Raw genomic sequence first — 22,345 nt, 5'->3', positions numbered from 1 at the left:
CCCACCTCTGCCAGGCCTGGGGTCACTGGGCAGGGTTGGGGAGGGAGAGCAGTGGTCCTGTGCGGGGACACGCGATCACACACATGCTCGTCTGCGTGACAACATATATGCTCATGCGCAGAGACAGACGAGTCCCATACACAGACATACCCAGGTGGGGATGCTGAGAGCCACTGATACAATGGGAACCGCTTCAAGCCAGGGGTGCAGCCCCCCAGTTCCAGCACCTACGTACCCGGGGCTAACCAGGGCTCCTGCCCACACTCTGCTCCGCCCCCTGTGTTTGCCGTGGGACTCCGCTGCCCCCTTGCCCCTGCAGGGGGGCAGGTCCCAGGCTGGCTTTGCGCCTCTCCTCCCACCAGCTCGAGGGGGGAGCAACATACCACCCAGGTGGGGCCCTGCTTTGGCCTCAGCTCCCCCGACTCTGCCGTTATCAGCCAGCCCCACGCACACCTGCATGGCACCCGGCCTGGCACCAGCCACACGGGTAAGGGCGCCCTGCCCCCGGGGCTGAGTGCCAGAGGCCAGTCCCACCCAGGCTGCTGTGCCCTGGGACCAGCCAGCACCCCTGCCACACGTCAGGATCTGGGGCAACGAGGATGAAGCAAGGGCCCAATGGAGGTGCCAGGGGTCACCTTCCCAGCCCCCACCCAATGCCTCCCCACTCACTCCCCCCTTGCAGTGCTGGAGCCCCATTACCGGGGGGCCAGCCCCACCTTCCCTGCCCCCCCCCAGCGTTACCTGAGGCTGGTGCTCCCCTGCTGGGCTCTGGGCCGGGAATCGCCAGGTCCCTGGTGACAGGAGACCCTGGGTGCTTGTTTAGGTGTCCTGCCCCAAGCCCACTCTCCCCATGAGCCAGCCCCGCCCCGACCCACAGGAGTCCAGGGCAGCCCCCACTCCTGCCTCCTCCAGGCCTGGAGACACCAGGGAGGAGCCAAGAGGGTCAGGGAGCTGGAGCAGGCCCCCTCCCGCCCCCCAAGGAGCAGAGCAGGTACCGGGGCGGCTGAGTCACCTCCCGCTGCCAGCCAGCCCCAGGCACCCGGCGCTGAGCGCAGGGGCATGAATGGCCCCTTTGTGCACGGACAAAGCAGGTGGGCAGCCCTTGGAGCTGCTGTTTGCACAGGGAGGGGCCTGCCCTGGACTGAACCCGCTCCCCCAGGCGGGGGCCAGGGAACACGGCCAGCAAAAGCCCCCAGAGGGCCGAGGGGGGGGCAATAGCACCTCCTGGACCCATTCAGACTTCAGGGCATCCAGACCCTGGGGTGCCAGGGGCCAGACCCAGCGCTGAGCCCCACGCAAGCTGGGCAGGCCTGGCAGAGGCACTGGGGTGGCTGTCACACACAAGTGCACCAGGGGAGCTGTAACGGTGGGAGGGCCCATCCGGGAAGCGGGGGCGGGCCTGCTTTGGTTCCAGGAAGTTGGCAGTGCTTGTCAAAGGCCTCTGCCAGCTGCGCCCGAGGGCACTGGACCCTGTGGCCCCAATCCAAGCAGCCCAGGGGTTGTTTTTTAATCCTTTTATTTTTTATAGACTAAGAGCAGAATATGAAAATCACCAGCCAAAGCACTTGAAAAAAGGGCGAGTTGCTTTTTTGTCCCCCAAAAAGTGTCTGTGCGTTTGCATAGGTTGGGTCTTCACAGAAGACGAGGAGAATCCAACACTTTCTGACTATGTACAGGTCGGTCCGGGGCCCGCGCTGCTGCCTACGGGCCTGATAGACAGACAGATCTATCTCGATAGCCACTCTCTGTACAGGATGTATAGATCTCTACATAGGTATGTACAGCCCCCAGGCCTGGGGAGCCCTGCCCCCCACAGCCCGCGCACTGGGGCTGGCGCTGCTCGTCCATTGCAGGCTACATGGACCCGGCCAAGCGTCTGGAGGGAGCCTGCAGCCTGGGTATCCCGAACCACGGCCAGGGCCGGCTGGCACCACAGAGCCCCCGGCCCAGCCACGTAGAGCCACCAGGCGATGGGACGGATACAGACGCCCTGTGCATTTGCCATGGGGCCAGGAGGCTGCCAGGACGCGGTGGGGGCTGACACACAGAGGTTCGCCACGCAGGATGCCCCACTCCCAGAAGGGCTGAGTCGAGTCCCCACAGGAGCCAGTTGCTGGAGTCCGGGGGCAGATCCTGTGCTCAGGTGGATGAGGGGGCAGGACAAACTCCCTCCTTGTCCTCACGCAGCAGCTCCCAGGCCAGTCTACATCCCTCTGGCGCCCTGCCGCACCGGCTCAATTGGGTCTCTGGCTGCAGCAGCACAGAGAGCAGGGCCTCGCGGTTCCGTGTCAGGGCGGTGGGGACCCGGCTTCCCCCTGTCTTGCCCCCTTCTGTCTTTTCCAAACAGCTGCTGACAAAGTCCCAGCGCCGGGGGCGGGGGCAGCTGCTATGCGGAGCTGCGCCCAGGCCCCCCCGGCCGGCCGACACCAGGCTAGGAGGCCAAGAGTGACATTAGGAAAAATGCAGCGGCCACAGCCAGTGGCAAGTGTTCCCGCTTGGGGCTGGTGCCGCTGATGCTTTTCTCCAGCTTGGGGTTCTCGGGGTTAAAGTTATCTGTGGAGAGAGAGAGAGAGTGAGTGAGTGAACCGGGCTGGCAGGATGCAGAGCCGAGCTCCCAGTGTGGACGAGTTCCCACCGGGCCCGGGACCCTGCAAGGGAGTTCAGGGGCATTTATGCTGCTCAGACATGGTGGGTGGGTATGTTTGTGGGGGTGGGGGGCAGGCAGAGGAAGGGGGTATCTTCTGGCCATTCCAACCCCAGCCTCTCCCAGCAGGGGGCGCTGTGGGGTGCAAGATGGAGCACAGGTGGGGGGGCAGCTCCCAGCTAGTCCAACCCCAGCCTCTCCCAGCAGGGGGCGCTGTGGGGGTGGGGCGGGAGTGCTGGCTGTGGGGGGCACTGCCCCACGCTGTACTGCTGCGCTGGTGCCCTGCACTCACCCAAGTCCTCAATCTTCACCTCGGGCCCCATGGTGAACTGCGGGAGGGTGGGCACCGACTTCTCCCCGGAGTGTGAGGCTGCAGGCAGGAGAGAAGAGTCACAGCCCAGGGGACACCCCGAGAGCTTTCAGGGCCAGCCCCCCGCACTAACGAGCCAGGGGAGCCGCTGCCCCTGGGGCCGCCCTCACTCCCGATACCCCCTCCCGAGAGCCCCTTCACCTGTCCCAGCCCCCCGGGCACCTGCACACACACGTGCAAGGCTGTACTCACTGGAGGCGCAGCACACAAACACCTTCATCTTTAGACAGGCCCGGCGGTGATTGTGCGTCGGGGTTGCTGCAAGAGAATGAGGGAGCCCTGAGATCACACCTGCCCCCACGCCCCCCTCAGCCAGGACAGGGGGCTGCTTCCCCTAGGGGGAGCCCGGCATGGCTTTAGGGAGGCTGCTGGGGTGCCATGGGGCCACACCGCAGCTGCGGATTTGCCCCCCCCCCGCAGGGCCTGTCCCCCCCCCCCAGGATCCTGCCCCATCCCTCACTCCCTGGCGCCCCAGGGCTGCAGGCCGAGGCTGGGATGAGAGCACTGAATAAAATGCAGAACCCGTTGCTTTGCAGAGGCAGCTCCGGTCTTACAGCTGCCCCGGGCTCAGCGCACAAGCCTGGCAGAGCTGAGCAAGGGGCATCTCTGCCCAGGGGATGGGGCTTCCCAGCCAACCCCCCCTTCCCCGGGCAATGCCCCAGGCTGCTCCCTGCACCCCCTCCCCATCAGACCCCCTCTTGGCCCCACTACCCCCCAGCACCCCCAGCTGGCTTCCCTGCCCTTCCAGCACCCCCTGCTTGCCCCCCCGGCCCCCACATACAGATGTAGTAGTACTCGTGGCCGGCGTGGAACTCGTAGCCCAGCGAGAAGGCGCTGTACCGCTGGAACTTCTCCGAGAACTTGATGGGGCTGTGGGGCGCGTGGGGCCGGTTGCACTCCCAACGCTTGAAGCCCTGGCTGGCATTGCAGGTACGGTAGCCCTCTGCGTTCACCATGTAGAGCACGTACTGCTCCATCCTGTGCACGGGCACCGAGTCGTTGTAGTGCGGGCAGTAGATGTCCAGGTAGTCGTTGACGTTCACCTGCACCGTGTAGCCCTCCTGGTGCAGGCTGGGGGGAGAGCGAGTGTCAGGGGGCAGGCAGGACCCACCCAGGGCCCCCACCCTGCCATGCTACCCCCCACCCCGCCCCACACCTGCAGGGAAGGGATTCACACCCACATCCCTGTGCCCAACCACCAGCCTCTACAAACCACCCCCTCCCAGACAGACCTCAGACGCGGGGCAGGGACCAGCTGGGAACTGCAGCTGCCCAGGCCCCTGGCTTTGTACAAGGCCCAGGGGTTTCTCCCAGGCCAGGGGCTTCACCCTTTCCCCTGTCAGGGCCTGGGCACAGGGCAGGGTGGAGAAGGGGGGGCCTGCTGGGGGCCATTTTCCCAGCTGCCACTAGAGGCAGCACCAATCCTCACATTCATGGAGTTGGGACCCCCCCTCCCCCGTCCCCGGGGGCTCAGACACCTGCCTGCCCCTCCAGACACCAGGCACTGACTCACAATCAGCATCAAAACCACCACGATCCGTCTGAGCAGTGGCTCGGAAGAGGGGCTGCGGGTCCGAATTGAGGGGCGCAGGCAGAGCTGTCAAGGGGAGCTGGGGCCTGGGGGTCAGAATCAAGGGGCACCTCCCTGCCCCCCTGCATCATCTGAAGACCAAGGTCTCGGTAAGGCTCTCCCTGCACTAAAGCAGCTGCCAGGCAGCTCCCCCAGGCGAATCCACACACAGCCCCCCCCGCAGACCTACAGGGGCTGCCTCCGTGGTGCCCACACTGCGGTAATGGGGTCTCAGTGGGAGGCTGCACCACGGGTCACAGAGCGACGCTGGGCACCGGCGCCAGAACTGATCCCCTCCCCCAATGCCGTGACCTCCCAGACCCCCCAGTCCTTAGCACAGACCCTCCCAGCGGCCACCTCCACCAGCCGGGGCTCTGGCTATTCCCCCCCCCCCACACACACACTGCGACCGAGGGAACCAGGCGACAGCAGCTCGGGCCCAGCCCCTCCCAGGAGGCGGCGCTGGTGTGGGGAGGGGATGGGGGCTCCTGTCCAGTCCACACCTGGCCTCTGCCATCAACACTGCCACCGGCCCAAGGTCTGGTGTGGGCCGGAGCCCCCCAAGCTCTCGCAGTGTGTGGGGCAGGGCCCAGAGCCGGCAACAGCCCCGTGCGGCCTGCCCCAGTCAGAGGCCACGCAGCGGGGGTGGGAAGAAGCTGGCAGTGGGCTGCCCCGGGCACCAGCAGCGACCCAGCCGCAAACGGGTGCGGTGGGTGGGCATTTGCCACAGGGCAGAGCAATGGGCCACTCCTGCCAACCCCACGGCTGCACAGAGCTCCCCCGCCCCCCCGGAGCTCACAACCCCACACCCCACAGGAGCAGCCTCCCTCCCCCAGAGCTCCTTCCTCAATAGCACCCCCCACTGAGCATCCACCCACCCACCCACCCCTCGCCCAGGTCCCCTCTATTTCTCGGACACAGGCTGCCACCTGCAGGCCCCCGGGTCACAGCAACCCCCACCCCGCACTCACCACACAGGGATGACACCCCCCCCCGGGCGGCATGGCCAAGGAGGGAGTCCTGGCACCCCAGTGGTGCAGGCTGGGGGGAGCAATGGCACCTTCGAACTATGAGCTGATAGAGAGGGTGAGATGGGAGCCCCACCCCCACGCAGCTGGCCCATCCAGCTCCAGCTCACAGCATCTCCCAGTGACCCACAGCGGGCCCCACTGCCCCCAGCCCTGCGCCTGCCCCCTCCATTTACCCCGGAGCCCAGTCTATAGATGCCAGAGTAATTACACCCTCTGTTCCAGCCCCACAGTATGCGGGGTGTCCGTTGGGCCGTGCTAACTGCTGTAGCCAGGAGACAGGCCTGGGGGGCCTTGCATCACTGCCAAACAGAATCAAATGCAAAGCAGGGGACATAACAAAGGGACGTTAGCCCAACGGGCTGCACCCCGGAGCTCTCCTCCCCCCCCCAGGAGCTGGCGAGGAGTGGGGGGCAGCCCCGGCTGCCAGCCCCCGCTCTGGAGCACAGCGCTGCACGGAGGAGGGGGGGTTCCCAGCCCTGCCACACGCCGTGGCTCAGAGAAAGGATTTTTCACCCTGTTCCAACTAATCCCGTTACTGCGTTAATCCCGTAAAGGGTGGCCCTGCGGGAGCCTCATTTACATCGATTACGGCAGCAATCCCCTCAGATCCACTCAGGAGAGACTCCGACGCTCCTAATCCGGCCCGGCCTGTGATAATCCTCCCAGCCGACACGCTGACCCGCCGCTCCTGCGCTCCGCTGGGAGCAGGCAACGCAGAGTGCCGGCTCCGCACGCGGACCGGAGCCACGGCTCTAGGCCCAGGCCACGAGCCCGCCCGCTGCTCCCAGCGCTGGGCTGAGCGGGGGCCAGACGGGTGGAACCCCGGAGTCCCGGCAGGAGCCTGGGAGCTCGGCCCATGGGGCCTAGGGCTGGTCCATTTACACCATTGCCCGACCGCCCTGGGGCCCATCGGGGGACCCTGGAGCGTTTGCTGCTGGCCCCCACCCGCTCAATCCCTTCCCCCTCTGTCCCAGCTGCACCCAAGGCCCAGACAGAGCCGGGCCGTGCAATGGAACTTCAAATCCACCCTCCCGGCACCACATCTCTCTGACAGGCATTGACCCCCCAACACCTGGCAATCTGCTCCTCCAGGCTGGCGCATGCCTGGGCACCACCCAGCTCAGCTGAGAGTAGGGCCTGCCAGAAATGGGGCAAGAAGGTTAGAGAGGACTGAGTCCGCGAAGCCCTGCTCCAGGGCTTGGATCGCTGGCCAGGCTTCCTGGCCAGGCTAGGAGATGCTGGCACAACCCCCACGCACTCCCCTTCGCGTCCCGCCCTGGCCATGCCCCCTGGTACTGCCAGAATTGTGTCTTATCCCAGCCGGCCCCTTCCTAGCTTGCAGGGACTCTGACCATCGGCCCAAGCCAGCGTCTAGCTCAGCGCAGCTCCTGCGTTCTTCATCTCCCTGGTGCGGGATCCCTCCAGCCCCGGCTCGTATCACAGCACCTCCCACTCTGTCTCCGTCACCCCGCTAGCGAGGTGGCCGGAAAGGAACAGGAATATTCTAGGCAGTGCTGGGCACAAGCCAGGGCGTGTCTGGCCGGCCAGCGTCTGGCCGTGTGGCATGTGCAGAGCAGGGAACGCAGGGGGCCAGGCTAACTTTTCCTGGGGGTGCTGCCAGGTGGGCTGTGGGAGGGGCAGGTCAAAGCCCTACCCTGGGTTCACCCACTGCGTTCCCTGCTCCTGCTGCTCCCCGGGCGCGCTGAGCAGAGAGGAGAGGGACACCAGAGCTGTCAATCTGTCTATGCTCAGGTCCCTGCAAGCCTCCCCCTCCACCCTCCTGCTCCCCCCGGGAGCCATAATGCATCCCCCTCGGGGCCATGGCTCCCCATTCCCCAACCTCCAGCTCTGCTCTGCCCTGCCAGGGGGACGGGGGTACACGGCTTTGCTCAGCCTGGGCGGCCAAAGCATCAGACGTCCAGCCCCTCCCGCAGCCCAGGCCGGCCATCTGGAGGCGCAGGCTGGCTGCAGGCAGGGCACCGAGCCCAGCAGCACCCAGGGCTTCTACGCTTGTACCAGCCCCTGTGCCCCACTGGGGGATGGAGAGAACCCTCCACACAGCTCAGCCAGCGACAGGGACATGGACACTGGCCCTGGGAGCTCAAACAAAGGAGGCCGAACCTCCATACCCCATGCCCAGCTGGCACAGGGGCAGCGGCTCCCAAACACCCCTCTGCCCTCCCCCAGCAGACCTCTGGCAGAACCGCCCTGACCCCTCTTGATCCCAGGGCGAAGGGAGCCAAGCTGCCCTGTTTCTCCCAGTAACCCGCCCTGCTGCCCTCTCCGGTGCTTGTTGGCCCTGTACCACGGTGCCAGGGTCTGGCGCTCTGCAATGGATGTCAGGGCAGGGCCCCGCCTCGTACCACCGGCTCCCCCCCTCCCAGGAAAACCCAGGCCAAGCCCGCCTGGAGCCCAGAAGGCACGTCCCATCACAGAACGATGCATTAAGATTGGAAAAGGTGCAGAGAAGGGCCACAAAACCCATCAGGGGATAGAACGGGTTGGGGTTGGGGTTAGGTCAGAGATTAAATCTGGGACTGTTCAGGTTGGAAAAGAGCCGACTCCGGGGGATATGACAGAGGGCTGTAAATCACTGGTGTGGGGAAAGCAAAGAGGGAAGCATTATTTACCCCTTCACATAACAAGAACCAGGGGCCACCCAATGAAATTAACAGGCAGCAGGTTTAAAACGCAAGGAAGTACATCACGCAACACACCTGTGGAACTCATTGCCAGGGGATGTTGTTCAGGCCTAAAGTACAACTGGGTTCAGAAGAGACTGGACACGTTCCTGGAGGACAGGTCCATCAATGGTCGTTAGCCAGGACGGTCAGGGATGCACCCCCATGCTCTGGGTGTCCCTCAACTTGACTGCCTGGGACTGGACGACAGGGGGTGGATCACCGGATAACGCCCTGTTCTGTTCATTCCCTGGGAACCATCTGGCACCGGCCGGTGTCACAGACAGAAGCCTGGGTTAGCTGGACCCAGGATGGCCGTTCTTACCTCCCTGAGCCCGTGAAGGGAGTGAGGAAGAGAGTCTCTCTGAGCAGCAATGCCAAGTGCCAAAGGGATGGCTCCGTGCCCTGTACTCCCTGCCCGTCTCTGCCTCCCCGAGCGACCTAGCCGGGAGCTGGGACATGAGACCCCGAGATAGGCACCAGGCTGGATCCCCTCCCTGACCCTGGATCTCATGTGGGCCCCAAGCCACTACTGATGCAAAGGGGCAGATGGTGAACACTCCCCCAGCACAGGAGGCGTTAGGAGAACCCAGCAGTCCTGTGTGCTCAGCAGCAAGCCATGGCCTGTGGAAGACAGATTCATGCCGACATCGCTGGACGGGTGCCCTGCCCCAGACACACTGGAGCTCCGGGGAGACACAGTGACCCAGTTTTCCCCCCTCCAACTTCCCAAGCCACCGCCGCCCAATCATCGATCACCCATCTCTCCTAGCACCCATGGCAATGCCTGGTTACCCTGGGTGCTCCCCTCCGGGGCTCAGGCAGACTCCCCCACCCCCACAGATGAGGGCACAGAGGCAGGCAGCGGTTATCGGGGAGGGGGCCTGCAGGCGTTGGGGAGACCGGCGGGGCTTCGGCTCACCCTGTGCAACCCCATCCGGCCCAGTGGCAGGGTAGTCCCTAGTGAAGCAACAGGGACCAGGGGGTGGCTGGGCAGCAGGAGCAGGGCTTGGCCCTGTGAATGCCACACGGTGCGAAGACCCCACAGCCTCACCCGCGCGCTGCCCCTGCAGCTCCGCCAGTCCCCACTGAACGAGGGCCTGAAGCCAGGCCTGGCGCTGATGGGTAATTCCTCCCCCAGCGCCAGCGAGGTGACGCTCCAGCGTGGAGCCAGAGACCTTTCATGTGCTGCCTTTGATGTAGTGTGAAACGAGAAAAAGGCTCGTTATTAAAGAAACAGCCCCGAGCCCTGAGAGAAACGTGTAATTAACTCTGCGTGGGACCCGGGGCGGCAGGCAGGAGCGCGCCGGCCCAACTGACCAGCTGGGGGTCCAGCCCCCTGGGCTGACACCACCCGGCTCGCGGAGCCCCACTCCCCCACCATCTCCCCTGCAGGTTTCACTGCACAACTTGGCTGGTGGCTCCCGGAGCCCAGGGCCCCTGCCCGGGCCCAGCCACGGAACAAGCCCCCAGGGCCCCACAGCCCAGGTCGGAGCCACCGAGGGCAGGAACAACAGCCTCCATCTGCTCCAGGCCCTGCTTGGGCTGCCCCAGGGAGGACAGCAGCCCAGCCTGCCCTGCTCTGCCCTAGAGCTGGGCCCGATCCCCAGGAGAGCGCCCCTCCCCCAGGGGCCCATTAGAGCCAGCTCCTGATAAACAGCCTTGTTAAGGAGCCCCTCTGCCAGCCCTGCAGGGAGGCCACGGTCCCTGGAGGGGGAGGGGGCATTTCCCAAGTGTCATCTGCCTCCAGCTAACGCTGCTGGAGCAACAGGCTGGTGGGGCTGGTGTCCCACTGGTGCACTGGGGGTGAGGCCGGGCGGCTTCCAAGGGCCCTGGCACAGCGTGCCCCACCCCGTGGGCAAGCCCCTCGCAGGGCTGGGGAGAGTCTGCAGGCATTCAATGGGGCAGCAAGGGTGAGAGCTCCTGTACACGATGGAGGCACTGGGAGCTCCCCCCGCTCCCCACAGCGCCCCCTGCTGGGAGTGGCTGGGGCAGCCGGGATCTCCCCCTGCAGCCAGCACTTCCCCCCTGCCCCCTACAGCGCCTCCTGCTGGGAGTGGCTGGGATCTCCCCCTGCAGCCGGCACTTCCTCCCTGCCCCCTACAGTGCCTCCTGCTGGGAGTGGCTGGGGCTGCGCTAGCCAGGATCTCCCCCTACTGCCAGCACTTCTCCCCTGCCCCCTACAGCGCCTCCTGCTGGGAGTGGCTGGGATCTCCCCCCGCAGCCGGCACTTCCTCCCTGCCCCCCACAGCGCCTCCTGCTGGGAGTGGCTGGGGCTGCGCTAGCCAGGATCTTCCCCTACTGCCAGCACTTCCTCCCTGCCCCCTACAGCGCCTCCTGCTGGGAGTGGCTGGGGCTGCGCTAGCCAGGATCTCCCCCTACTGCCAGCACTTCTCCCCTGCCCCCCACAGCGCCCCCTGCTGGGAGTGGCTGGGGCTGCGCTAGCCAGGATCTCCCCCTACTGCCAGCACTTCTCCCCTGCCCCCCACAGCGCCCCCTGCTGGGAGTGGCTGGGGCTGAGCTAGCCAGGATCTCCCCCTACTGCCAGCACTTCTCCCCTGCCCCCCACAGCGCCCCCTGCTGGGAGTGGCTGGGGCTGCGCTAGCCAGGATCTCCCCCTACTGCCAGCACTTCTCCCCTGCCCCCCACAGCGCCCCCTGCTGGGAGTGGCTGGGGCTGAGCTAGCCGGGATCTCCCCCTGCAGCCAGCACTCACCGCCCCCCACTCCCCACAGTGCCCCCTGCTGGGAGTGGCTCGGGCTGCGCTAGCCAGCATCCCCCCCTGCAGCCAGGGGTCCTGCCCCATGTTCTAGTCAGTCTTTTGGCCGAGTGGCTCACACTAAGCTCCCCGCCAGAACCCGGCCCAGGCAAGCTCATCAGCCGACCAGCGGCCCAAAATTGGCGATGCAGCCTGGGCACGTTGCACAGACGCTGAGAAGAAGCTGCTGCTGCCCCAGCCACCGTCTGCCCCCATTAACCCGGCAGCCCCAGCAGGGCTCCGCACCCAGCAGCCGACTCCACAGCCCTATGTCCCTGGAATCACAGGTCCCACCGGGGACTCTCCCCGCTCCCTCCCGCACGGGTCCATCGCCCTGAGCCCCAGCAGGCGAGTGGGCAGGAATCCGGAATGAACAGGCCACTTCCCACCATGGTTCACAGCTCCCTACTTGCCCTCCCGGCTTTGCACCCACAGCACGACCGGGGAGCGTCTGGGACAGACACACTCAGCAAGAGCCCGGCCCAACCCTGGCAGCCGACAGCACACGGGCCCAGGGTGCCCCAATCCGAGAAGGCACCATCCACAAGCTCCGCTTTCAGCCCCATCCTGCTCCAGCTCCTGGCGGGGAAGGGGTGCCCCAGCCCCTTCCCACACAGGACCCCCCACCCTGCGGGCAGGCAGCCCCAGACGCTGCACAAACCGCGGCTGCTGTTCCAGGGCCTGCCCCCCAGGCCATGATCGACCTTGGCTGACAGTCTCCAGGACACCCCGGCTGCAGGCAGCGCGTGGGCTCTGCCAGCTCCAGATCGTGGCTCCCGAAGGGTTAAGCGCAGGAGCGGAATGGGCTGCATCACTTCTGCACGGCTGCGTTTCTGGAACAGAGCTTTGCAAGGCAGCGGCACCTTCCGTCATCCTGGGCAGATAGACTCCCCCGGTGGACCCTCCTGAGCACCGCCTGGGCCCGGCACCGGCAGGACACTGGCTACCTGGCAAGCCCAGCCTGGTGGCTGCTCTGCTCCCATCTGTGCAATAAATGCGGGCTGATGACTACGCGCTGGCGAACGCATGGTGCAGTGCAGCGCTCCCAGCAGCCGGGCCACCCCGCCGGGCCAGCACCATGCACCAGGGGCGACTACTCTCTGAAGCCAAGCAGCAGTGGCACAGCCGGAGGGGGCCTGGGCGGCAGAGAGAGCCAGGAGACCCCGGGCACCTCCCTCCCGCAGGGCCCAGCTCAGGCCCCTCGGAGACACCAGGCGACCCCTCCCCAGCCACACAGCCCCTTTGTCTGGCTCCGGAAGCTGGGCCCTGTCGGTGCAGCCAGGGCTCAGCGATTGGCTGGGGAACAAAAAAGTGCCACTGATTTACGTGCCCCTTTCAGCCATGTCCTGCGGCAGCCAGAGGCAAAGCCGCATCGACTGGCGGGGCCAGGTGAAGCCAGCAGCACAGACCCGCTGCCAGACAGACACCCAGCACCAGGGAGTACAGCCCAGACAGTCGCCAGCAGCGCCCCCCTTGCCGAGGGCACCGCCCCCCCAGACACACACCCAGGGGCAGACAGCCACATGCGCGCGCACGGTGCTCCAGACACGCTGTGCATGCAACACGCGTTGTCACCGCAGAGCCGTGCACACGCAGAGCCCCCCCACGAGCACACGGACACGCTCCTGGCCCGTCTGCAAGTCACACACAGTATGCAGCACCAACACGCACCGCACATGCACCGTGAACAGCCACGCCAGGGGCCTCTCCCCCCACACCCCAGGCTTCCCCGACACTTGGCCGAGGGGCTGGGTGCGAAGAGAGTGGCGCCACCCACCCACAGTGCCTGGGCTCAGCTCCCCAGAGCCCACCGGCTCCCCCAGCTCCCTGCGCCTCCACCCCCGCGGCCCCTCAATCCTTTTAATCTCTGGTAAAGCCCAAACCTTCCTGGCTTTGCTAACAAGATCAATGAGCTTTTTAATTGGGTTTTAATTAAACGATCAATCCACAAGCAGCGACTCAATTACTGGCCAGGACAGGAGCAAGTGGATTCACTCCAGCACCGCACACCCCCTTGCAACCTACCCCTTGCCCCTGGCACCCTGGCACCACTCGCCCACTGGCAACCTGCCCCTTGTCCATGGCACCTGGCACCACATGCCCCCTCGTAACCTGCCCCTTGTCCATGGCACCCTGGCACCGCATGCCCCCTCGTAACCTGCTCCTGCCCATGGCACCATGTGCCCCCTTTGCAACCCGCCCCGTGCCTGACCCTGGCACCGCAGGCCCCCTAGCAACCCGCCCCATGCCCATGGGCTCCTGCACCATGTGCCCCCTTTGCAATCTGTCTCCATGGCACCCTGGCACCATGAGCCCCATGCTTATGGCACCCTGGCACTGTGCACCCCCTCACAGCCTGCCCCATGCCCACTACACCCTGCCACTGCTCACATGAGGCAAGGACGTCCCTCCCAGGTGACACACCAGTCCCCTCCCCACCAGCCCCAAGCATAGGCTGCCCCAACCCCAGGGGTCATCAACCTGCAGCCTGGCCTGGTCTCGGACCCCACCCCCTGCCATGCAGCAGCACCCTCATCCCCCCACCAAGCCCTGCAAACATGCCGTGACTCACTGGGCACTTTCGGTGAACACCCTTAACCCCACGGGCACCAGCTCCTCCCACAGCCTGGCACCCAGCACACCCCACTCCCGCCTGCCAGGCCCCTGGATCCGGCCACGGGAGGGAGCACTCAGGCTGCTGCAGGAAGGGCTCTGTGCCCCACAGGGATGTCAGCACACGGTGGCTCAGAGCTGCCCACCTGGCCAAGCACCGTTCAGTCCCCTCCGAGCTGTGGGAGCCCAGGGAGGGAAGGAGCCTGGCTCCATGTTGGAGCTGCCCTGAGTCAAGGACCGAGCCACACCCACCGTGCGTGGGATCCCAGGGATGGGCTGCGTGGCCAGGCCGGGCGAGGTAATTACAGGCTGTAAAGTGGAAAACATCACCCTCCCCTGCCTGGGGCTGCACAGCAGCACCCCACAGCCCCCCTGCTGGAGCGCCCCCCATAGCCAGCACCCCACAGCCCCCCCTGCTGGAGCGCCCCCCATAGCCAGCACCCCACAGCCCCCCTGCTGGAGCGCCCCCCATAGCCAGCACCCCACAGCCCCCCCTGCTGGAGCGCCCCCCATAGCCCTCCCCTCCCCACTGGAGCGCCCCCCACAGCCTCCCGCCCCCGCTGGAGCGTGCCCCACAGCCAGTGCCCCACAGCCCTTCCCTCCCCCGCTGGAGCACGACCCGCAGCCAGTGCCCCACAGCCCTTCCCTCCCCCGCTGGAGCACGACCCACAGCCCCCCCCTATGGAGCGCCCCCCATAGCCCTCCCCTGCCCCGCTGGAGCGTGCCCCACAGCCCTTCCCTCCCCCACTGGAATGCCCCCCATAGCCCTCCCCTGCCCACTGGAGCATGCTCCACAGACAGTGCCCCACAGCCCTTCCCTCCCCCGCTGGAGCGTGCCCCACAGCCAGTGCCCCACAGCCCTCCCCTCCCCCACTGGAGCATGACCCACAGGACCCGCTGCTGGGAACATCCACCCCACAGCCAGGAGACTGCTCCCCAGCAGGCCCTCGCCTCACAGCTGCCCCCACAGCCAGCACCCCCACCCAACTCCCCACAATGCCCCCCACTGGGAAAGGCCAACCCTGGAGTAGCCAGGAGCTCCCCCCACAGCCGTCCCCACCCTCCCTCGGTGCTGCACAGGGCAATGATCTGTGGGGCTGGGGCTGGGGCTGGGCCTGGAGTACAGGGCAGACTGGTGCCCAGGAAGGGGCAGAGGGTCTCTCACTCCAGCCAGGGGGTGTGACAGCCCCCTGGCACCCCTAGTTCCCCGCTAGGACCCCAGGGGTCACTGCAATGCAGGGCACACAGCCAGCCACTGTGCCGGTAACCCTGGCTGCCTGCCTGTGCTGCGCCCCCCACTGGGAAGGGATCCGCTTTTGGGCCTTTCCCTGGCTCCGGAGCCAGCCCTCCACTGCTGGGCAGTCTCCAGGCTGTCTGCTGGGGCCTCGCACCCGAGCCTCCGCCTGCTTTGCCCCTTCCTTGGACCCAGACCCCAAGCTGGGGACAGAACCCAGGAGTCCTGGCTCCCGAGTCACCGGTCTGACCCATGAGCTCCACTTCCAATTCGAGGAGCCCCCTTGCCCCCCAGTGGGCACAGCGCTGCCAGGAGGCCAGCGGAGAGAGCAGCCCCCTCCCACCCCCAGTGCTGCTGCTCTCAAGGGCTCTCTGGGTCTCCCTCGGTCGCTCCCGCTGCCTTCGGCGCAGAACCAGCCAGAGACAAGCTGCCTTGAACGGCTGCTGGGGGGCTGCACACGAGGCCCAAGCCATCCCCCGCCCTGGGGGGCTCCACGACCAGGCCCCCGCTCAGCTCAAGCCACCACACACTTGGATGCCCAGGGTCACTGGGCTCCCCCCATCCCCCTCCCTGTGTCTGCCCCCCAAGCCCTGCACCTGTCCTTGTCCCGCCCCCCGGCACAGCGCAGCTGGATTCCCCCCCACCCCGCTCTCACGCTGGGCCTCAGGGTGGTGGGATCGACACTCGCCACACAGGGTGAGCTGCCAGCCTCCCCCCACGCGCCCCCGGCACACAGGGCCTCTGCCCAGAGCACCATGCAGACGTGGTGGGGCGGGGTCGCTGCAGGGCTACGGACGGCCCAGACTGACAGACACGGGCAGGAGGGGCTGCTTTGCTGCCCAGGGGCTCCACGCAGCTGGTTGCGGGGGGGAAGCTCCAGGGACCCCGCCGCACAGGGAGATGGGACAGTCCCTGGCTGCACCAGGCGTCCCCCTGAGTGGCCATTCAGGGTGAGCTTGCTTCCCCTCCCCCCCAGACAGCTCCCCAGGGGGGTGAAATGATGGAAATATTGGAGGGGTGCAGATGGGCTTCCCAATGACACCCCGAGCCCTGCCTGTGGGGCGGATGCAGCCACATCTGGCAGCCCAGACGAGAAGATCAAAGCCTGGCTCTGGGGCTGGCCCAGCCCTGCTCTCAGGCCCCCAGTCCCGCACAGCACCCGCTCCAGGACACTGCCTTGGCCGCAGGCTGCCTGTGCCCCCACAGCAACCCCCCCCCAAGCAAGCATGGGGCAGGCAGGGGCTGCACCCAGGGCAGGGGCGTGTCCCAATGGCTGCTGGGGCAGGAGCCAGGGGACGTTAGGCAGGAACTCAGCTGACCCAGGTGCACCCGTGGGAAGCCGCTTGGCTCAGGACGTGCCATGTACTCCGAGCTAGGGCAGCCTGCTGGGGCAGTGCCCCACTCCCCCTTCTCCTGGCAGCACGGCTTGTCCCCTTCCCAGAACCCCACAGGCCCGCCCCCAATGGCTACCTTTGCCCCATTGCCCTGCCTATGACAGCACCACACCCCGCTCCCACACACACCTGTACGTAACAGACCCGCGGCACCCTGCGGCCGGGAGGGGGAGGCAGGCAGACGGGCCCAGTGGCCTGGGGCCCCCCGACAAGAAAACGGGACACGTTCAGGCCGGGGGTGGGGGGGTGAGAGCAGCCTGCAGATCCGGGACGGGCTGTTACAACGCCAGGGAGGTGCAGGGCAGGCATCAGGCGCGAAGGCGAATTACGCTCTGGAGCAGGGAGGCCAGGGGACTCCCCCCGCCCCCCCAGACAAAGCCCTGCCAGGGATGCTCCAGGTTTCTGTGGCCCTGCTCAGCACTGGGGGCTGCACTCGATGGCCACTTGGGCAAGAGACTATGTGCCAGAGCCCGCCTCCTCCCATCCCACCCCCTGGGAACCCGCTCACCCAGCTCAGCCCCCGCCCACAGCGCTGGGGTTCCCGCCCCCTGAGAGATGCCTCCCCTGGCCCAGCTCCCCCCACTCCAGTATGTGTCTAGCATGGGCTGCCCCCCTCGGCGGGCTGGGGCTCGGCTCCTTTAGCCCCCAGGGGCTCCCACTGCGCTCTCCAGTTCATCCAGCTCCATCTGGTGCCAGTCGCTCACCCGGGGCCTTGTGGGGGGGGGGGTCGGGTCTGCTCCTTGCACTGGGACTGAGCCCCCCACGGTCGGGCCACTCACAGGGTTCAGCTGCATTTACCTCCCACCTGGCCCTGGCCACTGCCCCTGGGAGCATACACCTGCCTCGCCCAGAGACGGAGCCCCCAGGCAGCCGCACCCCTCTCCCCACGTACACTCTGCCCCCAGCAGAGCTGGGTCCAACCCAGCCACTGCATGACACGCAGCTCTTCCCCCACTGCTCTGCACCAGGGACCCCAGAAACGCTGCAAAAGGAGAAGCCATCAGGAGCCAACTCCACCCCCCATGAGGGGTTCAATCCCCAGCAGAGTCAACAGGGCAGGAACCTGCACGATGGCCGGGGGTGCAGCCCATATCCCCCCTCCCCCGCGAGGCCGCCCCTCAGCTTCCAGGCTCGTTCTGCGCTGCAGTCACAGCCACGCCTGCCCAGCACTGCGCCAGCCCCGCACAGGCCTCTGCCCGGGGAGGGTCGGGACCGACAAGCCAAACCCACCTGCCCAGGCAGGGCGAGGACAGGCACCAGCCGGGGCAATGCAGGCAGAGCGCCCAAATGCCCAGCCCCACGCAGAGAACATGACAGAACGTGCTGCACCCCCCTCCCCCAATTCCTGGGCACAGGCGGCAGAGGCTGGGGTCTGCCATCCCAGCGCCCCTCAGCCCCCTCGTGGGGTCCCCAGCATCGTTCGTTACGGCTCTGGGGCGGCTGGAGGGAGGTGCAGTGAGGAGTTACCCCCGGTGGGCAGCCCCAGAGGAGGGGCCGGGCAGAGCACAAAGCGCCCTGCCCGGGAGCCGAGAGCTTGGCCACTCCTGGGCCTGGAGCAGCAGGCGCCCAGCAGGGACAAGGGCAATTGGTTCCGCTCAGAGTGGGCGTGGCCAGGGCCCGAAGGGAGCGGCTGGTGCCCGGGGGGCCTGTGATGCTGGTGGGGATTGGGCCAAGGCAGGGCATTGGATGCTGGAGCTGATAACCCCCTCATGCCCCTGTGGAGGGAGACACAGCAGCCTGGGGGGCAGGGGGAGGAGCGGAGGGAGTAACCCCCCACCCCCCAAGGGGACACACACACACAGCTGCTGCTAGCCTGGAGCCCCAGGGCCTCAGGATGGGGCGAGTGCTGGATTCGGGGAGTCTCACCCCCTCGGCAATCCGGGACGCAGGAGCCGCGCCAGTCCTGGCACACCAGGACCAAGGGGCTGGAAGGCTGCAGCTGGCACTCTCCCCTGGAAGGAGGGGCGCGCAGGCCCCCAAGGAGCTGATCCCACTGGGGGTGTCAGGATTTGTGCCCCGCAGCCCAGGGAGCCGAACGCCCCCCGTCATTTCTCTCTAATCCTGATGCTTTGCCGCACGGTTGTAACCGAGTCCAACCTGCCGCACTGCCTGGCCATAAATATCAGCGCTTCAGCGCGCCCAGGAACGGGACTGCCGCAGCCACCCCTGCCTGGGAGCCAGCTCCTGTCGTGCCCCACGCTGGGCCCTATGGGTGCAAGCGTTGAGAGGGGGGCTGACCGGCTCACTTTGGGGTTCCTCCCTCCCCTCTGCCCTGGGGCTCGGAGGGGCGGAAGGGCCAGCGCTGGCTCTCCTGGAAGGCATTTTATCACCAAGGTGAACAGCCCAGATCCCTCCAGCCCGGGTGGCTCACGGGTGGGGAGAACCCTGCGGACATGGCCCCACTGAGGATGCACCAGGCTGAGCCTGTCACACCAGTGCTGACAAGGGAACTTCCAGGGACACCGGGCGGGCAGAGCTGGGAAATCTGGGGCTGGGGGCCCTGGCAGGAGCCCTGGGGCTGGGTCACCGGGGCCTGGCTAAGGCAGGGGCGAGCGGGAAGGTCCCTCTGAAAGGCGCCCGTGCCGAGGTGAGCCAGCCACTTCGCCATTGTGCTGCTGCTCGGCTCCGCACGTCTCACACACACGCGCAATTTATGGGGCCTGCGCTTCCGCCTCACGACACAATCTGAATGGGCAGGGAAGGCGCTGCCCGGGGAACGCTCCCTCCTCGGACAAAGAGACACGGAGAGCGGGGGAGTGCCAGACAGATGGGGGGGGGCACCCCCCCGAACCGGCACGGCAGAAAGATGGACTTGGAGCCCTCCCCCGTTCATTATTGATTCCCCCTGCAAACGGAACCGGGGTGGCGCAGGCTGCGTTTCGCTAAGAGCCAGTGTCCCGTTCCTCCCCCCAGTGCAGGGCGAGGTGGCTGGGTTTGTGCACCTCCCTTCCCCAGGCCTGGCTGGTGGGACACCCCCATATGCCCAGCCATCCTGTGCCCATTTCACACCCCCGGCAAAGCCCACGCCGTGCTGCCCATCCCTGCACCACTGCGGCCTGGACTAGCCCCTGGTTCTACCATGGCAGTGCGGTGACCTGGGCTTTCCCGGCTGCAACCCGCCAGCTGCCCCCAGCCCCGAACGACAGGGAGTGAACAACGCAGAGGGGGTTGCTTTGCTCCCGGCCATCGATCGATCGGCTGGGCTCCCTGCAGCTCTGCTCACAGCAGCTCCGAACACGCCAGCAATCGTTAGATCTTCACTTACAAATCCTATTGACTGGTCTGAAGCGCTGGCTTTGTGACCCCTCCAGCCGCCTGCGCCCCACCCCACAGAGCCGCAGGACAGGGCAGCTGGGCCCCAGGAGTCCAGAGCCTAAAGTGACCCATGCAGGGCAGAGGGAGGCAGCAGCTGAGAGTGGGGGTGGCCCCCCAGCGTGCCCAGGCCCCATTCTATCAGCCTGTATCTGCGGACAGCTCATTCCTAGGGTCTCGCCTGCGTCGCCTCGCCTATGCTGCCGGGGGGCCACGCCGGCAGCCCCATGGGGGCCAGGACCCCTCCAATGCCCTGCCCGGCCTGCAGGGCAAACAGCCAGCAGGCACCCCAGCCCCTTTCCCTGCCAGCCTCCCCTGCCGCCTGCAACCAGTGGGTGTCGCCCCCGTGCCCGCCCCAGACAGTCAGGGAGCGAGACGCCGTCTGTCTGTGCGCACCGGGGGGCAGACGGCCGGACACACGGGCCCAGTGGCTCCCCCAGGCAGGCGTGGGCTGGCGCGTGGCTTTGACTCACCCAGCTCCTGCGGGATCCATGCACCCAGCCTCCCGGGGCATGTTCAGACAGAGCCATCCACCCTACGTGGGACTCAGTGACAGCCCAGCCCAGGGGACCTCCACGCCCTGGGCTCTCTCCCAGCGCACCCCCACAGCCCAGGGGACACCCCCCCGCGCCCTGGGCTCTCTCCCAGCGCACCCCCCCAGCCCAGGGGACACCCCCCCACACCCTGGGCTCTCTCCCAGCGCAACCCCCCCAGCCCAGGGGACACCCCCCCGCACCCTGGGCTCTCTCCCAGCGCAACCCCCCCAGCCTAGGGCTCTCTCCCAGCCCCCCCAACCCTGGGCTCTCTCCCAGCCCCCCCCCCCCCCCAGCCCAGGGGAACGGCTCGGGACAGGTCCACCCAGCAGGGCCGGAGCCAGCGAGTCCAGCCCCAGCTCACCCCTGGGAAGCGAGGCCGTTTGGTGACCGCCCCCCCGTGAGACCCAGACACCGCCCAGGCGACAGACCCTATGGATGCTCGGGGCCCTCTGGCACCAGCTCCCCAGGTACCTTCCGCTTGCAATAAACACCCCCCACACACACCGCCCCGCCCGCGCAGCGGAGAACAGGCAGCGGCTAAACCCACGGGCACCGCCGGGGCCCCTCCACCCGCCCGTGGGGGCCGCCCCAGCTCCCCACGGCCCTGCCCGGATAGTCCAGCCCCTGCAAAGGGCAGAACGCCGCGGCCCGGCGGGGTGGGGGGGGACACGTGCCATAGCCTCGGAGGGGGCTTGTGCACCGCTCGCCCCGGCGCTGAACGCGCCATGCACCGTGCCCGGCGCTGCAGGGCCGCCCCCTGCCTCTCCGCGCACAGCCCCCGTCCTGACCCGGCCCCTCGCGCCCCCACCACCCCGGGCTGCGGCCCCTTCACGGCGGGACGGGGGGCAGGGCAGGGGCCAGCCAGGGGCAGGGGGCGGCCCGGGACCTCCCGAGACTCCCCCCGGCCCGCACGGAGGAGCCGCTTCCTCCAAGACCGACGCGTCCCCCCCTCCCCACTACACACACAGCTGCACGGGTGGGGGTCCTGGAGCCCCCCCAGGCGCGCCCAGTCGCCGCTCCCCAGATGCGTGCGCCCCTCTCCCCCAGCCCCCTAGTGCATGGAGCCCCTCCCCCTGGTGTGCATCCCGGCCCCCCAGCAACGTCCTCCTTCCTGCGCCCCCGTGCGCCCCCAGCCCGGGCCCCGGGACTCACTGCGGGTTGGAGCTGTTCCAGTGCACCGCGTGCCGGTTGCAGACGGTCCCCGCCGGCCCCTGGCTGAGGAGCAGCAGCGGGAGCAGAGGCAGGAGCGCGGCCAGCCGAGCAGCCATCCTGCCCTGCAGCGGCGCTAAATCCTCGCGTCCTCGGCGGAGCCCAGCGCGACCCGATGAATGGAACCGAGCCGGAGCCGCCAGCTCCCGAGCCCAGCGCCGAGCTCCGCCCCCTGCGCGCTCCCGGGCCCGCCCCTTCCCTGCGCGCTCCCGCGGCGCGTTCACAGTCCGGGGGGGCCCGCGCGCGCTGCTCTGTGCCCAGAGAGGGGTGCCTTGTTCATGCAATTCTTCCCTTCCCCCCAGCCCAGGGGGCGCACCTTGGGGTGGAGCCCTGAGGGCGGGGCTCAGCTTCCCCTCTGTGCCAGGGGATCATGACCCGCTGCTGGGCATGCTGACCCCCCTCCTGGCCCCACACCCCAAGCTCCCTCTGAGCCCCCCGCTCTGGGCTCTGGCAGAGAGCAGCTGATGGCCTGAGCACAAGCCTGGGAGCCAGGGCCCCCCTCCCTGCTGTGCCTCGGGCGAATCATGCCTCAGTTTCCCCATCTGTAAAACAGGGATGGTCTCTGTTTAGCAGCAGGTCACAAGGATGCTCCTTTCCCCACATCCCACTGCGGCTCCCACAGGCGCTTTCCCCTGCAGGACAGGAGAGAGAGAGAGAGGCATTTGTTTGTCTTCACACATTTCCCTCCTGGCCGGGTTTGTGCCTGATTCCACAACTGCTTCGTTTGCGACACTTTATTATTAATTGTCTGTCGTGCAGCACCTCTGAGGCTCCATCGTGCTGGGCGCTGCAGGCAGAGGGGAACCAGCCACTGCCCCTGAAAGCTCAGCTCACCCTCCACCTAGACAGACAGACTGCAGGGTAGCGGCCCAGAGGGGGAGATGATTTCCTGGTCACCCAGCCCGTCAGTGGCAGAACCAGAACCCAGGTGTCCTGAGTCCCAGACCAGTTCCCTGCCACTGACTCAGGCCACCTCTTTCCCCTACTCCCTTGT

At 67.1% G+C, this 22,345-nt stretch overlaps 1 protein-coding gene across 1 annotated transcript; it reads right to left on the bottom strand.

The window, feature by feature from the left end:
- Positions 1-1,459: 1,459 nt before the first annotated feature.
- Positions 1,460-21,590, bottom strand: EFNA3 (ephrin A3). The gene is made up of 5 exons (XM_044991796.1): positions 21,295-21,590; positions 3,796-4,085; positions 3,207-3,272; positions 2,937-3,014; positions 1,460-2,553 (listed from the first exon to the last, which is right to left on the bottom strand). Exons 1-5 carry the CDS (start codon positions 21,408-21,410, stop codon positions 2,432-2,434), a joined length of 672 nt encoding a protein of 223 aa, XP_044847731.1. The 5' UTR covers positions 21,411-21,590; the 3' UTR covers positions 1,460-2,431.
- Positions 21,591-22,345: the final 755 nt, after the last annotated feature.

Source organism: Mauremys mutica, chromosome 17 (assembly GCF_020497125.1).
Source record: "Mauremys mutica isolate MM-2020 ecotype Southern chromosome 17, ASM2049712v1, whole genome shotgun sequence".
Taxonomy (NCBI): Eukaryota; Metazoa; Chordata; order Testudines; family Geoemydidae; genus Mauremys; species Mauremys mutica.
This window is presented reverse-complemented; position numbering and strand designations above follow the sequence as displayed.

Excerpts from the sequence above, each read along its gene's own strand:
- EFNA3 (XM_044991796.1), bottom strand. The coding sequence starts at position 21,410 with ATGGCTGCTCGGCTGGCCGCGCTCCTGCCTCTGCTCCCGCTGCTGCTC. Across the intron at positions 4,086-21,294 it reads TGGAACAGCTCCAACCCGCA|CCTGCACCAGGAGGGCTACA; the intron begins GTGAGTCCCGGG and ends CTCTCCCCCCAG. Across the intron at positions 3,273-3,795 it reads CCACGAGTACTACTACATCT|CAACCCCGACGCACAATCAC; the intron begins GTATGTGGGGGC and ends ATTCTCTTGCAG.